We start from the raw sequence: 17,447 nt of genomic DNA on the forward strand, positions 1-17,447 counted from the left end.
TTCTTGGGGAGGGGGTTGGGGGTTGGGGGGGGGGGGGGGGTGTGGGGCGGTTGTTCTGTGACTGTTGTCTAGATAAGAAATAACCCTCCCCCCCTCGCCAAAACCACCACCACACCTGAACAGAGCCTCTTTGTCATCAGTAGCCTGTGGTGTATGAACTGAGACATTAGTGGTTGTTGAGTTGAGATCGCACTCAGGACGGACGCCACAGGGAGGACAAAAAAACGAAAGAAAAAAATATATATGTGTAAAAACTTAAATTAAAAATTAAAAAGTAATGACAATGGTATTTGTCTCTGGATGGACCACAAGGCAGTTATACTCTTTAAATCCTCCTGCAAAGCAAAAAGCCACATGGTGTTATTCACCCCTTTATACACCCAGAGCCCCGCGCTGACGAGGTTGAGAGAGAGAGAGAGAGAGAGAGAGAGAGAGAGGGAGGTTGAGAGAGAGGTTGAGAGAGAGAGAGAGAGAGAGAGAGAGAGGTTGAGAGAGAGAGAGGAAAAGTAGTCCGGTGTTAAAGCTACGGAGGGAGGGAGTTTGGGTAAGACAAGAACAGAAGTGAAGATTTAAAAAGAGGGAGAAAAAAAAAAGATTACGAAATAAGAGAGAGAGAGAGAGAGAGAGAGAGAAATAAAAACAGGCATGCTCATCAACCAGGTCTATTAGTGCAACTGGAAGCAGCTCATCAGGCCGTTTGTCTCGTCAGAGCACTTTTGTGGAAATGACAATCTGCATCTTCAGAGAGAGGTTTTAGGAGATATTTACGCCACGTCTGATTGCAGATTCAAATTTAAATCGTGGGGGGAAAAAATGGGAAGTGATGAAGGGAAGGCGCAAGAGAGAGAGAGAGAGAGAGAGAGAGAGAGAGGAGATAAAATAGAGGAAAAATAAAAGATAGGTACACTCACACCGTTTGTGAAAAATGCACCACTTATTGAGAAGGGAAAGTGGTGAAATGAGCACTGTCACTGAGGCGAGTACATATACGCGGGGAGGGGAAGGTTGGGGACCGGGGGGGATGCGGAGCAACACAGATTCCTAATGCATCCCTTCAAAACTAACAAAGCTTCTACGGGAGGAACACATTTATCTTCTTTTTACAAAGCCATTCATTATTCTGTCGAACGCCATACGTACACGACTAGAGAGAGGCTTTACTCAAGATGCTGCGCATAGGATTATTTTCTTCTTCTGTCAGCAAGAAAAGTAAGGGAAACGGAGACAATGTGCTCGGTGCGCCTGTTTTTTTGTTTTGTTTTGTGGGCTTCCTGGGGTTGTGGCGCTATTGCATTAGGCTACGTGTGACACCGTACCATAGGGACATTCATCCGTTTGAAGTGGCTCTCTACACTCGTTTTCCAGTGGGACCAAAAGTGTTATGAAGTCAGGGACGGCGTGGGGACAGCGTACTACTATAAAACACAGTGTTCCTCTGTTGGACGACCCTGTCAGAACTGTCTGTACACTGTGGAATCAGTGTTCCGGAGAGCATGGCTCAGTCAGGACCCAGAAGCAGGCCTCCGGCTGCTTTTGGGGTCCCCGACGCACTCTGGAAGAACACCGATTCTATTTTTATATCCTGGCTGGCTCATATAACAAAAGGGGACAAAGACAACGGGGTCGAGGGTGTGATCGTGAAGCCAAGGATTGGATCAAGGGTTTCCATGGAATACGACTGTGGCCTGCTATTATATTATTCAATTGTTATGCCTATGCTATTATTGTTATTGCCTTCACAGTTGATACTACTGTTGTTGCCTTTATCTCTCTCTCTCTCTCTCTCTCTCTCTCTGGTCATGGCAGATGGCCGCCCACCCTAGAGCCTGCTTTCTGCCTGACGTTTGTTCCCATTTAAAGGCTTGTTTTTGTTTGCCACAATTTTTTTCTTGCACAATATCTGGTCATTACATCTCTCAAGCTGTTCATTTAGGGCGCGTTACCGCACAACTCCATTCGGGATTCCATCCGGATGGTGAGTAATAGTATATAAACGACTCGGCGGTAAAATGTCCGCAGACTAAACCCTATATGCTGCCGATTCTGCCGAACCTACGCGCGCACGTCCCACACGGCCAAAACCCGGTAGTTCTCAATCTGTAGGACGGGGCCCACTGGTGGGCTGTGAGGATATTTTGCGAATGGGCCCTCAAATAACTGCCAAAACAGTACGACTGTAATGATATTAAATATAACATTTAATGTATATATATTTTCTCTCTCAAATGATGTTATTAAAAACCTGTAAAGTTAGTTTTCATTGTGACACTTGATATTATGACCAATCAATATCAATTGATTGATCATAACATTTACGAGGCCCACCCATCTGACCGATTTCCAAGTGGGCCCGGGTCCGGACAAGGTTGAGAACCACTGGTGTGAGTGTGGGGCTGGGCGTGTGTGTGTGTGTGTGTGTGTGTGCCTGGGAGAACAATGCGGTAGTAAGGGCTCAGCTGGAGTATTCGTTCAGGCCCAACAACGTAATGGGCTTTAACACAGCTCTCTGGCTCTTTATCATAACGCACTGCACGACTTTCAGGCAGAGAGAAAGAGAGAGAGAGAGAGAGAGAGAGAGAGAGAGAGAGAGAGAGAGAGAGAGAGAGAGAGAGAGAGAGTGTGCGGGAGTTGAGTTGGCGAGAGAGAGAAACAAATGGCATAAACGTGTGTGTCAGGAGTGCAAGGAAAGAAGATTTACCGTGGCACGGGCGAGATGTAGCGGCCGTAAATTAGGGGAGGTGTGTGGAGCGTGCTTATTGAAAAATCCTGAAGGGGTAAGAATGGAATTACCAGAGGTGATCTGTCTCACTGCAGCAAAAAGGAGAGGGTAAATCGTTTGGGGGGGGGGGGGGGGGGGTGGTACGGGGCAAGAAGAACGTGCTTGCACATTCTGAATTTCTGCAGCAGCATTACATTGTTCAGGGTTTGGCGGAGAGCAATGGCAGGTTACCGTGCATGGGATACACTACACTGACTAAAGTATGGAGGAGGCCACATGGCACATACTCATAGGGAACAAAGAGGAGAGGGTGGGGGGGGGGGGGGAGAGAGAGAGAGAGAGAGAGAGAGAGAGAGAGAGGGTGTTATAATAGCCTCGTTTCTGAAACACAATCATTTGTCCTACAAGGTTTGGAACCGTTTCATAGTCATAAAACAGATGCAATTTTGGATATGAGCATTTCATTGAAAACGCCGTTCTTACGGTATAATATGTCTCTATCGGGGGTTTGGGTTATATCGCAAATTAGTGCCGGCTTTCATCTTACTGCCATTTACTGTGGAAATATTTGGGTACACAACGATCATCCTTTTTTTAATGAATCTGAAAATGCATCATGAAAAATCTGGGGGTAAATGTCATTGCCATGTCAAATGTCGATAAAAAAAATATTATCGTGTTAAAACTACCAACTGAAGATTCACTTTACACTGTGCAAACATGCATTTACATCATTACGTTGCCATTAAATGCATGGCCAGTTTGGCTTAAGCACAAATTAAACCTTTAATTTGTTTTTAACCAAGTCATTTAGTTGTGTCAGTTAGCGTGTGTATGTGCATGCGTGCGTGCGTGGTTCGTGGAAAATAAGATGCGAGGAGCTGCACTCTTGACTCTCTCTCACCCTATGATATTACATCTGTACTTTCTCCCTGACTGATGGCAGCCTGCCTGGATAACACACAAGAATTATGGCCCCCGTGAAATTTTAACACACACAGACCCTTTGGCATGCAGGGGACCACACAAGCACGCACGCGCTCTTGCACACACAAACACACAAACACACACACACACACACAGGCACGCACGCAAGTGTGTGTGTGTGTGTACAGCGACTCATGCTTTATGAGGAGCTGACATGCAGTGTGGGCAGCGGCGTGGACGTCCCAGGCTGGAGACAGCGAGAACACGCGAGGACGACAACACAGCCAAACTCAGAGTGTTCATTTTATCTTTAAAGTCCAACAAGTGGGACACTAATGTGCCCTTACGGGGGCCCATTTGGTACACTCTTTATTTCAGGGTGCCGGACGTGGTGTCTCTCTTTCATCTCCCCCTTTCGTTCGACCTCGTAACGACCCGGGACGGGGGCGCAGGGGGGGGGTCATGTGTGTGGCATCAGCATAATTCCACATGAACCGAAGGGCTGACCTGAGCAGCACTGCGAGGCCATAACTCAGTGACAGACAGGTCCCTGGCTCCCTCTGATCTGAGTTGACCCAGGCAGTGAACCGTCTGCCTGGCTGGGCACAGCGCCTCAGACAACACGCTCCAAAATGGCCTCTAGTGTCTCTCCTGCTCGCATTTATTTTCAGTCTGTTTTCGCTTTATTTAGATCGGATGGTAATGGCGCCTGGGTGACGCACGCAGTGCATGGGGTAAAGTACCAGTGCACCACCGTGAAGAATATAGGGGTTCGAATCCTCCACTATGCGTCCGGTTTAGTGTCCAGTCTAGCTACACTAGTATACGAACACATTTTGGCCAGTGTTCATGTTCAGGGGGAGGGAAGCTGGGTGGGGAGGGTGACCTTCATCACCGCATGTACTCCTAAGGGCCGGGGTCGGCGCTCGTCAGCGGGGAACGGCATATACCGGTATATGGTACAGAAGGTATAGCACTGAGTCACTATGAAACACAGAAATGTGTTGGAAGGGGTAATTGCGCAAAGCGACTACACTGGGAAGAAAAAGGGGTGAAAAATAATTGGCTACTCTAGATGGGATAATAGAGAGAGAGATTGGTACCGAGGGCAGAAAGGGGGAAGGACATGCAAGATGCAACACACGTCTCCTCCAGCCAGAATCAAACCACTCTCCTCTCAGCCTCTTGTTCTGTGCTTTGCCTACATCTCGCTTTTTTGTTCTGTCTCCCTTGATTGCTCCCCCTTTCCCTCCCACGCTGACCTTTCAGAGCCGTCCTCTCCCTGTTTGAGTTTGGCTGAGTGGTGTGTGTGTGTGTGTGTGTGTGTGTGTGTGTGTGTGTGTGTGTGTGTGTGTGTGTGTGTGTGTGTGTGCGCTAAGAGAAGCCAAGGTGCCTCGTAAAGACACACTGCAGTTATTGCAAAGGGTCTTATGTTTGCACCACGCAAAGACTTCATTATGTCAAAATGTGGATGTCTTAACCCATTCTGACCCGAGATCAGATTCATACGAGGTTTCCACTGGACACCTACTGGTCTGATTAACCCATTCTGACCTGAGATCGGATTCTAGAAATGTCAGTCGCTCTTCGATTTTTCAAAAATAGCAGACCTACAAGCTCGTATCGCGCCACTCGGTGGCGCGATATGAGCTTGTAGATCTGCTATTTTTTCAATAGCTAAAGCATAACATGATGCTGACACCAAAATGGGTGCCCGTTCAGAATGGGTTAAGTTGTAAGTGAGACAAATTCATTAGCTATTCTCGGTGTGATCTTCGACGAGAAAATGTATTTTCCTGGCCTAATCGCCGGGAAGCAATGGCCAAGTTATGACAATATTATATCAAGTAGCATTACAATGAATTAACCAAGTTAATTGGAATTATATTAAGCTATTATTTGAAAGCTATTATTAAGCTTTCAAATAATTAAGTACAAATTCATGAATGTAGGCAGCAGCAGCAGCAGGCATGGAGATGAGCTTGATGAAATTCAGCCCCATTCCTCGGAGGGCCATGTGTCTTCCTGCAGCATGGGGCCTTATCTTTATGCATAATAGCACCTGCAGCTGCAGCTCTGATAAGACGCTGGGAGCAAACAGTCCCGTAGACAGCTTGACCAGCATGAGGTCTCCATCTCTCTCTCCACGGTGACAAAAGTCTCCCAGGATGCTACCGCGGTAACCGCCAAGGTCATGGAACGCTTCCATTTCTCTTTTTTTATTCTAATGGTCCGCTCATGTGAGCGTGCGTGCGTGCGTTTGAGCGTGTGTGTAGTCGTACGGTATGCCATGGAGATGAGTGCGTCTCATCATCAAAAATAGCACGACTCCAACTTATTTGAATATTTTTCTTACCAGGTGCACGTTATAGAAAGGTTATTTTTACAAGTCAAAGGAATTGCCAGCACTCACGGAAAGGGTTCTTTCAGGTACTCTATTTAATGGGCACGGGTAGCTAGCAATCAATGCACGCTGTTCAGAACTCCTTCAATGGAAGTACACAAAGAGACTAAGGTGCCTTACTTATGGACTCTATAAGAGGCATTTCAGTTCTGGTATTGTGTTACGCTGAAGACGTTTTTGTGCCAAAATGCGTACGTCGACTGTGCTTACAAAATTAAAGTACCCGAAGCCCGGAGCCTTTGCGTGTGTGGTGGATGGTAATGCGTTTGACTGCATCTCAGTTTAGACATGGCGCTGCGGCTTACTGATAGGGCATTCCTTTCCCCACCGAGTAGGATCAAGGGTATCGGTGGATACACGCTGTCCGGCTGCCGCCCGGGCTGCCCCTCCTGCAGTTCATAGCAGATAACTTCCTGAATTTCCCTCCGGGGATCAATAAAGGTTTATCTTATCTTATCTAATCTATGTGATGATCGTGCCATGGAGGCCGCAGTGCTGTGAGGCAAAGCGTCACAATGCTCAGAGGCCTTACAGTTACCGCTAGTGATTCTGTCTTTCTGTCCGTCTCTCTCTCTGTCTGTCTGTCAGGGTGCCCCTACGTAGATCAATCAAAGCTGAATACACCGGCGAGGCTCTGAAACAGGGACATTAGAGATTCATATTATTCCTTCTTCCCAGCAGCAAAGGATATAATAAAGTGACAGATATGCGTGCCCACACATATCGGAGTGACCCGTATGAAAAACTTTGCCTAGCTGCCACACACACACACACTTATGATGAAGCTGTATAATGTACACACCCATACTGTACAGTACATGCACATGCACAGACAGAGAAACAGACAGAAACGCGCACACACACACACACACACACACACACACACACACACACACACACACACACACACACACACACACACACACACACACACACACACACACACACACACACACACACACACACACACACGTCTATCAGGGGGAAAGGCTTGGATTGTTGTTCTTTAAAGCTAGCTTAGAAGTGCATTTACTTTCTTGTTTCTTGTTTACACCCCTGAATCTTCTACATCTTTTTTCATTTCACCAACTCTACGTATTAGCATATGAAAGGCTTTAATTTCTCACCAAAATAAAGGGGGGAAAAAAGTAGCTTGAAGTGGCATTTGTCAAATCACCTCCAAAAGTGCAGAATGTGGATTATTTTTAGGAGTTAAAATTGAACAGAAAATATATATATATCGCTCTACATGGGGAGGAAAGATAAAGACGAGGAAGTTGACCTTTTTTGTTTCATGTTTTCGTAGCGCGTTTTGTGATAGATACATTCAATTTGAGGCGGGATCAGGAGGAAGGAAGGAAGGAATGGCTGCTGGCACCTTTGCTAGGAACCAAAAAAGTCTTCACATACCTGCAAGAGAGAGAAGGGGGGGAGGAGGGAAATAAATAAAAATTAAATGAAATTAAATAAAGGAAAGGGGGGAAAAAAAACAAAAACAAAGGAATAAGAAAAGAGAAGAAAGAGAAGCGACACAAATGCTCCCTACAAAAAGAACAGATTGGATCAACAGCTGGTGGGAGGAGAAGAGTTGAGAAGGCAAACCTTTTCACCAGGTCCTTGAAATACAAGCTGCAGGAAGCTAGAACATTTTGGTGCACTTCAAACTCTTTTCCTTCAACAATAATTTTCAGGTCTGTAAAGTCTTTCGCTCTGCGCTGCAGGTTGAGCTCCTTCAACATCTCTGTAGAGGAAGAAAACAACAACAAACAAAAAAAGAAAGAAAGAAAGACAAAGCCATATTTTGTTTTAGAATGTGGAATTCTATTCTCTCTCTCTCTCTCTCTCTCTCTCTCACTCTCTCTCTCTCTCTCTCACTCACACTCACATCCTTCTGTTCAGTACAGTACAGTACCTTGTGTACAGTACGTACAGTAGCAATGTGACAAGGAACAACATGGAAAAACAAATGGCAGAAAAATGTGCAAATTTACAGAGAACACAACATTGCTTAATGGTTTTTTTTTATCATAACAATAGTATTTGTCGTATGTCAGAGAGGAAACAATAATGAACATCTGTCAAACAGTTCAACAGCCAACAACCAAAATAAGTGTGCGTGTGTGTGTGTGTGTGTGTGTGTGTGTGTGTGTGTGTGTGTGTGTGTGTGTGTCTGTGTGTGTGTGTGTCTGTCTGCCTGGGAGAAGTAGTAAGGGCTCAGCTGGAGTATTCGTTCAGTATATATAATATTATATATTCTGTAGAACTTGTAAATTCTCCAGCCTTCTGCATTTGACTTGTGCCAATGTATAATTCAGCACCCGAACATTCAACCGAGGGAATGCCACAAGATTGATAACCGATGTGGGCTGAAAACAGAGGCTGACTGTGTCATGGCGTTATTCATAATTCAACAGCTTTGGTTTTGGTTTCTTGCTGCTGTCCTGGCCAGGGCGCAAATTGACCTTCGAACGTCACTCAGTGGGAACACAAAAAAAAACAACTGCTTCTCCCCAAATCCCGAATCCCATTTCACTCTGTCTCTCTGAAACGTAGTTCCCATTGTCTTTTCCTCGCTGAAAAGCAAAAGGGAAATACAGTACATATAGCAACAGAGACAGGAACAAAACAAAAAATGTGAGAAAATAATGCTGGGAGCAATCAAAGCAGTGTTTCTGTCGAAGGCCACAGAGCCCACATGGCGTTCTTTAATGCGGTGCCGTAGTGTGTTGTTGGACCGAGCCCTACAGTAGCGTTGGGTCGGAGGCGCTTGTTTCTCTCTGTGCCTTAATGAGGCACCATGAGGAGACGCTAAGAGTGAGAAGCAGCAGGAGGCCAGCCGGTCCGTTCTGAAGCCCTCCGAGCAGTGCTGTGAACAGTACAGTTCTGTTAATTGCCTATTGAGAAATGTGTCACTTGAGACATTTGAGGCACCAGTAGCAGGATGGTAAAAGCAAGCTACAGCACATGAAAACAACAGCTGTAGGATAGTGAAAGTAGCCATACGCCTACAATATGTAGAGGATGACATATTCACTTTCATCGAAAAAGGAACTCGCCTTTTGGAACACTATGAAGTTCCCCTGCACTGGATCTCGGTTAGAAAGATATGTAATTATACGCAAAATGATACACGCCACTTTAAGTCATGCCAACACAACAACGATAGCCATGATGTCACAGCTGCACACACACACACACACACACACACACACACACACACACACACACACACGCACGCACACGCACGCACACGCACACAAGCATATAACATACAAAAACGAAACAGTCCTGAGATCCAAAAACTGCAATTGAAATCCAAAAACTGCCATTTAATAAAAATGAAATAATAAATCAAAACTCAAACTCAGCTAAAGTTACAATGTCATTGCTGATTTCATTATAAAACCGTTATCCAGTTTCATAACAAGAGTCCAAACCTGACGTCCATACGCCCCTTTCATAATTAGAAATGGTACAGTATGTGTGGCAGAAGGCTGTTCCACAACTATGGCAGCATAGTGTCAAACCTTATTATTCACTTGAGAGGCTTTACACGAGCACACACTGGCTCTGGTGTGATAGTTATGCTGAGTATGGACCATTGTTATCTGAGAACAAGTGTACCTTTATGTTATCGTAAAATGACGCACTCTGCTGCACTGGCAGTAGCCCTACCTTTCTGAATTCATCACTTCCAAAATGTGTTTCAGGGGGTACATTATACCAAAAGATATTATGTTGCCTCGCCTGCACTTTGTTCCAAAGTTTACCCGTCAAACCTTTACCAAGCAGAACACCCATACTGTTCTCAAAACTGTATCAATGAGGACACGAGAAGTTTCTGAACAGAAACATCAAAAAGCCCTGTTCTTACAAAACAGAAACGCATACAGTAGTTAATATTTTAGCAGCAACGGATTCAAACTCAAAGGAGAATGTTCCAATATTACTCCTAAAGATGAGACACTTCTGAGACTCAATTTCGGCTCCATTATAAGAGTCTTTCAACAATATTTGTTCTCGACAGCTTCTACTTGGTTCCAAGCGGGATTGTCTCGGTTTTACCCAGATGTATTGAAAGCTTGTTATCTTAGAGCCAGTGCCACTCTCTTACAAGTTTTCAATCATGCCCAGATACCAGTAACGTGGAACGTGGAATACACTACACTACTAGTACTACGAGAGCTTACATGTCACCGCCGCTATCTGGCTGGCTGCATAAGGAAAAAAAGAGGCCCTAGAATAGAACGAAGAAATGTGTGTTTGTGACGAGGCGCACACACACACACACACACACACACACACACACACACACACCACCACATCCTGGGAGGAGTTGGGACGACAGATTCGGGCAGAAACAATCGTCCCTGCTATATCAGCAGTGGAATGGCTACGGCACGACCTTGGAGATTCAGTGTGGAACGCTGAGCCTGCATGCTGACATCGTCAAGTCGCTTAAAACAGACACGGGGCACTGAGCTGTGTTGCCGCAGTCCAAAAAACAGTTACTTTCAGGAAATGAAAATGTTCCAATCTAATGAGTTTAGTTTTTGTTACAAGCTTGCAATACAATAGTACAGTTACAATAGATAGAATTTTCACTACCGTCATGACACCGTCGTCTGACAAAAATATATAACAGGGCTTCAAAAAAAAAGTGTCCCCCACATATCTGGTTAGTAATTTAATCAAACTAGACAAGATCAACCCCGGGCAGGCAGCCATGCCGCAGACGTAGCGTAGGGTTGTTGTTTTTTCCCATATCATCCTGAAAGTGGTCTGTTCGAGCCAGATTCAAGGCAGGGATTTAATTAACCCGAGATGACACCCCGGCCCTCTATTTGGCTTTCATTTAGCTCATTTCATTCTCCTGCACTGACTGGCACTGGAAGCTCAGCGCTGAATTAATCGAGCAGATGAAATTATACAGTATTAAGAGGTTTTACAAATACGGTGCCGCTTTTAGATTTTTTTTTCTTCTTCCCCCAACCTCTTTAGAGTTATCATTATGTCAGGGGGAAGAAACAACAACAACAACTAGGCTCTTACTAGTAGAAAGTATCTCACAATAATGAATTGACAGAGACATAAACAGAGAGGGTCTATGCTCATGGAAGCAACACAAACAATGGCTGGCCATTAGATTTGCCCTCCATCCCTCCCCGCTCGCCTGCATTCCGCTCCACTGCTAGTTGTCAGTTGGCTAGCTATCCGATTACTGTGTGGGCGCCGACTGTGAATGGTGAATACATAGCAGTTTGGGGTTTGCATTAGCGAGTCTCCGGCAACCGATATGGCTCTCACCTCCAATCTCCCGCATCGCATGCCATCCATTTACCCCCAGAGACTGGGAATTGAGGAGAAAGGGGGAAAGCGAGACCGGAGGGAGAGAAAGAGAACTCCGGTTGTCAGCAAAACAATGGCCGCCCTCCCTCGGAGCCATGTGGACACACCTGAATGGCTGATGGATAAAGCTAATTATGCCATCTTGGGGGCGGATCAGCGTGTGCACCCTAGAAAAACTCATCACTACGAGGGACCATGAAACCGCACATGGCGTCCCCATTCTCTACTCCGGGGCTGGAGCGTGGTGAGGCACAGCCGCTTTCAATAGGACTATAGCGCTTCTGGAACACCAAAACGTCTCAATACTTCTAAAGGAAAAGCCTAAGGGGTTGAGGACCGTCACCTTTTGCAGCACAAACGCGCACACGCACACGCGCACACACACACACACACACACACACACACACACACACACACACACACACACACACACACACACACCAAGGGGAATAAAATAGCGCCATGATTTGTTTTGCAGGGGGTACAGTGTATCTGGATGCAATTCTCACAGGTGTTGGCATACTCCATAACGGAGGGACTCGAGGACTGCACACTGCGCTCAAAATACAGTACATGAGTTGTTTACCAGAAGCCCTGAGCCTTTTACAACAATAACACCTCACGCTGGGTCGGCGTGATTGGTTGAAATCCTGAAATGCTCAGCGGGTGGCGCGAGGTAAACGAACTCTGCTGTTCGCCCTAGTAACCCCACACTGCTGTCAAACAGCTCTGTGACGGTGTGAGCCAATGGCGTGCTTAGACCCCGTTTCCAGTAGCCAATCAAAAGCGCGCTTCTGCATCCGTGCCGTGAGGCACAGATGCATGAACTCCGATTGGTCAGGGAGGATATCGAGCAGGCCTTTGGTTACTTAACTTGGAGCCATTTTGGGGTTTTGTACTCCAGTCATTCTTACGTGTGTTAAGCCGCCATTTTACATTTTACACCGTGGTGGGGGAAATAAAACATGAAATCTAAATGTGAGGTTCAAATCGAAAAAACCCTTGAAAAAGAAAGATTTGTTATCATAAAATGTAAAACCAAATGTAAAAAACAAAGGCGGAAGAATGAAAGAAAAAGGTCTATATGCGTATATTCTTTGTATTAAGAATCACACAAAGGAAGCTCATCAATGACGGTATACTCCCGACATGAAATGAACACGAACGTGCACTAAAAACACCTTTGTCCACAACAAATTTGGTAATGAAATTGCACCAGAATACTCTCAAAATAATCGTATTCTTGTGGCGTTATATTGTAATAAAAAAAAAGATACTTCTTACGTAGATAAATCCGATTAAATATTTAAAAACTACGGTAATTCTGTGACAGCGGAGGTATTTTTCGTTATATTTTTATTTTATATTTCTTCTGTCACCAACACTTGAGAGTGAACTGACTAATGTTTCTTATATAACTGATTGCACTACTGGAGGCTATAGTCTTACTTGATTCTCGTGATAATTCTTCCTATGACCATTAATGCTTGCTCCGTTTAAAAAGATTGAATAAAAAATATTTTGAAAAGAAAGAATACTACACAAAATAAATCAATAAATCAAACAACAGTATGACGGTAGATTTGTTATCATAAAATGTAAACAAAAAAAAGAAAAAAGAAACAAATGTGGAAAAATGAAAAAAAAAGATCTTTGTGTATGTGGGCTGTGTTACGTATGTGCAGGTAGGCTACAATACAAGATTCCTTAAGTTTTTGCCGTAAGATGCATAAAGCATTTTACTGTGTGTAGCCTTGTTGACACATTCTGAATGTAAAGGTGCACAACAAGTGCGTCACCAACCATCATGCATGAGCGAGATTCAGTGCTGCTACACATTACAAGGGTTAAAAAAGTGTTTAGTCTGATAAGACCCAATAGCGTTTGTTCAGTAACAGGAGTCTCCATGCCTCTCAACTTGTCTCAAGCTCTAATATGCATTTTCAGGTCGGGATACCAATTTTATCCAATCAGGATAGAGAACTCAGACAGGACAGGCTACAGATTAAAAGTTGACACAAAGTAATTGGCAGACAAAATTGGAACTGGAACACTATAAGAATTAAGCTGATAAATGGGTACTCTCTTCTGATTGGCTGAAAAATTGCAACCCATCTGGAAAAGAAAATCTGTTTATTGAAGAGCTGGAGAGAAGGGGAGACTCTTGTTACTGAACAAATACTCTATAGCAATGCATACATCAGAAAATAGTGATTTAACTTTAAAAAAAATATGTATGACGGTGTTGCTCGCCAAAAAGGAACAGATCTGCAAGCAAACAACACGTGTAAATGCAGCTCTTTTTAGCTCGTTGATCTGTTCTTATTTTTTCAAACAACAACCTCACCAGATGGAGTAAATAAATTCAGCTTAAGAAAGAAGACATCCCTTTATTTATCTGGCAAGGCCAGAATAATTTTTAGAGCACGTACATCAGGGAGAGAGCAATATGATTCCGGGTAGAGAAGATGTGAACTATTTATATTACTGTGTGAACTAAATCTGTATGCAAGTATGTGAGTGTGTGGGTGTGTGACAAATACACGTTGTTTTCTGTATTTGTACCTTTCCCCTTTTCTGACAATGAATGTGTTTTGGGCTGCAAGGCAAAATGCTATTTTAACCACAGCATCTTGACATTATGCAATGTAATTACAGGGTTTGTTTAGAGGGTCCAGTGAGCACAACATCGTGTGGTGTTGAATTGGTATTGCGTGTTCATTGTTACATTTTGCCTCTTGTTCTTTGTTAGACTTCCTAGCAATAGGGATGCTTTTCTACCTAATTATCATGAAATAACATTGGTGGCCAATCAATAATTTAATACACAGCCAAATAATTATTCTCCCCCCTGTTTATTCGCCTTTATAATACAAAGAGGTTTTTCTTTAAATTGGAGTAATGTCCTATACTTTTTCTAAACCAATGTAGGTCGACCACATACAGCACATCGTCTCTGTCGGGTGGAAACCTCATATTTCCCCAAACTGTTACTTTTCAGAATCGAAAATTCTAAAATGTTGTTTCGAGCTGGTAGATTTTATATTTTAGTGTGTAGTATGATCAAGTAGGGCAGTGGTTTTCAAACCTGTTTCATGTCAATGCCCATTATTTATTCAGCATTTGAGCCACGGACCGACTTTTGATGAGATTCAGCCTCTCAGACCAAAACTTCGAAAATGTTGTTATCTTTGGATAAGATTTTGTACACAATTCCCTGCTGTATTGATTTTGGTACCATAGGAGAAATAACAGGCAAACATTGATCAGAATATCAATTATTCAAATGTAACTCTTAATAGTTAAAGATTTATAAGGGTCCATTTGGTTAAATGCTCTGCACCGGTGGTCCCCAGACCACTGGTTGAAACACACACAAAAGGTTATATGGAGTTAACCCATTCAGAACGGGAACCCCTTTTGGTGTATAGCATTATGCTATATTGAAAAATAGCAGATCTACAAGCTTGTAGATGTGCAAATCTTTGAATATATATTCTTTAAAGGAGAATTCCATACTAAAAGGGCTTTCTTACCTTTCTTTGTAGTTGTTACGTCCCCACCAAAGAGGTCCAGGTGTTATTTTGTGCAAAAGCTCCTTATTGGCTATTTCCCCTACCATAAGCCCTAAATGAATTGCATTGAATTGAATGGGAATTGAATGGGGCTATGGGGTGTTGTGCTAATTCGCTTATTTCCATCGCTCAAAATTAGAATTTCTTTATATATATCCTCTCTTCATAATGTAAATAATATCCCAAGCGGCACACTTTACTACTTCTTTCGATGGAAATAAGCGAACTAGCATAACACCCCAGAGCCCCATTCATTTCCCATTCAATGCAATGCAATTCATTGAGGGCTTATGGTAGGGAAAATAGCCAATAAGGAGTTCTTGCACAAAAAAAACACCTGGACCTCTTTGGTGGGGACGTAACAACTACAAAGAAAGGTAAGAAAGATAAGAAAGCATTCTAGCATGGAATTCTCCTTTAAGAGCGAACGTTTTTAACTCAAATCTGCAGTCAATCTGCAGTCAAATACAGATAATTATGGGCGTCTTTGACGTGAAAAAGGTTGAGCACCACTGACATTTTTAATCTGCGTTTGGTCTAAATGGGTTTCTGCCCGACAACGATATAAATCGGTAAATAATCATTATTTTGTATAATAATGTACATTATAATACAGTGTGCTAAGTGTACTGTATTGTGTAATGTGTACCGTATACCTTCTCCCACTATGCATTTTTATACCATCCTTTTACGTCTTATTTGCATTTTATTTCATTTCAGTCCAGTAGTATATATATATATATATATATATATATATATATATATATATATATTGACTTGACAACTGCACATGTCCCTAAACAATACTATAATTATATGATATTCCGGTAATTTGTTACATAATTTAAATATAATTAGAGAGATATACCATAATACAATTACACAATTGTCTGTTGTTGTGCCAGGTATCATTTTTAAGCATAGTACATAGTCGTATAATTTCTTAAATAATTACAGTGTTTAACTGTAATTAGCCGTGTTTTGTTCAGGATAAAGTTTAATACTGTACACGTTAGGATATATTTCTAAGTAATATAATAGATTCAGATTATTTTCTTTTAAATATGTCATGGAAATCATTGAATTACTCTTAATTTCATGTTTTTATTGCTGTGATTAAATTCCCAAGAAACGAAAATGGACACTACAGCATTTATCAAACTATTCCATTTTTACTATCAACAGCCATAAATAAGACCTGCCAGTTATCTGCCAGCAGAAACCCAAGCGGAAATTACCCAAATAAATAACCCATATTATCATTACCCCCGAGTTAATATAATAAATCGTAGCCTCCTTGCATCAGACAAGACGGATGCTGAATTTAGGGCATACAAGGTAACAGGGGTCTGTATCTCACTACATTTATTCCACACACCTTTTGAAGCAGACCGTGGTAGACAACTCACCAAGCCTCGTAGCAAATGGGTTTTCTTGTACAAAAGGCTATTGATCAGTGGGGGACATTTGAGAAAACCCATTTCAAAAGGGGAACATAAAAGCTCAGCAGAGGTCATTAAAAATGCCCCCCCCAAAAATACTTTCTATAACTACCATCGTCCATCAACCCCAGCCCCACACCCAAAACAAAAAGAAACTAAATAAAGAATAAAATCTTTCAGCTGAAAACATTCAGCTCTGTACACACTGAAAAGGCCCAGGCCTCTACAGTACAAGACTACGTCAAACGCTTGAGAAGTTGAGATATAATAAAAACTGAATTTTTCACTTCCATCTCACCCCCAACCAAAAAAACGTAACATGCTAGCTACATCAATGAAATATGGAAATGAGCTGTGCGCATGAGAAACTATTAAGTCTTATTAAGATGGAGAAAAGACAAGTGCAGAGAATTAATGATCCGTCTATATCTTTTTGTGTCAAAAAAAAAACATCAACACATGGGATGGCCTCTCAGTTTCGGCTTTGCATAGTGAACACATGTATGAACAATATTATCACTAAGAGAGGTGATAAGTTGTTGTTGTCGTTAAGATTACAGCACATCCCAGCAGGTAAAACGACCACCCCAGGTCATCAATGGATTTAATTAAGCCTGACCTAAAGGATGACCTAGTGTAGTGTCTAGTGTATTGCACTTAGTGTCTACACAGTAGCATAGTCTGTCCTTTATTCTTTAATTCTTTGGTGAATTTGCCTCAATCAATCAATCAATCAATCAATCAATCAATCTGCCACTCTAAAATTACCCCCTCTATTTGTCAAGCTATTCAGAATTTTGGGAATACATACATTCTAGATTCTTCCCCCCTTCTTTTATGAATCTCTAATTCTTTAGAAAAATAGATACCGGTAATTAAAATAAAATGTAAAAATATGTCTGACACAGTGTCAAAGCTGAAACGGTGATAATTGACAATGATACCTTGATATCATATATGGTATATTATACGTGTGTATTTTCCTTTAATAATAATATTTTAAATCAGGCCCATGCACTTATTTCGGATCT

At 42.7% G+C, this 17,447-nt stretch overlaps 2 protein-coding genes across 2 annotated transcripts in view; one reads left to right on the plus strand and one right to left on the minus strand.

The window, feature by feature from the left end:
* atad2b (ATPase family AAA domain containing 2B) overlaps window positions 1–17,447 on the plus strand; it is a 636,500-nt gene that overhangs the window by 342,663 nt on the left and 276,390 nt on the right. The gene's annotated exons all lie outside the window — the stretch shown is intronic.
* The window catches only part of klhl29 (kelch like family member 29), a 343,820-nt gene that overhangs the window by 115,406 nt on the left and 210,967 nt on the right, over window positions 1–17,447 (minus strand). Inside the window, 1 exon segment of the mRNA XM_083791051.1 lies at window positions 7,653–7,791. Coding sequence (XP_083647177.1) covers window positions 7,653–7,791 — 139 coding nt within the window.

Source organism: Protomyctophum parallelum, assembly GCF_964188405.1.
Source record: "Protomyctophum parallelum genome assembly, chromosome: 19".
In the NCBI taxonomy this organism is placed as follows: Eukaryota; Metazoa; Chordata; class Actinopteri; order Myctophiformes; family Myctophidae; genus Protomyctophum; species Protomyctophum parallelum.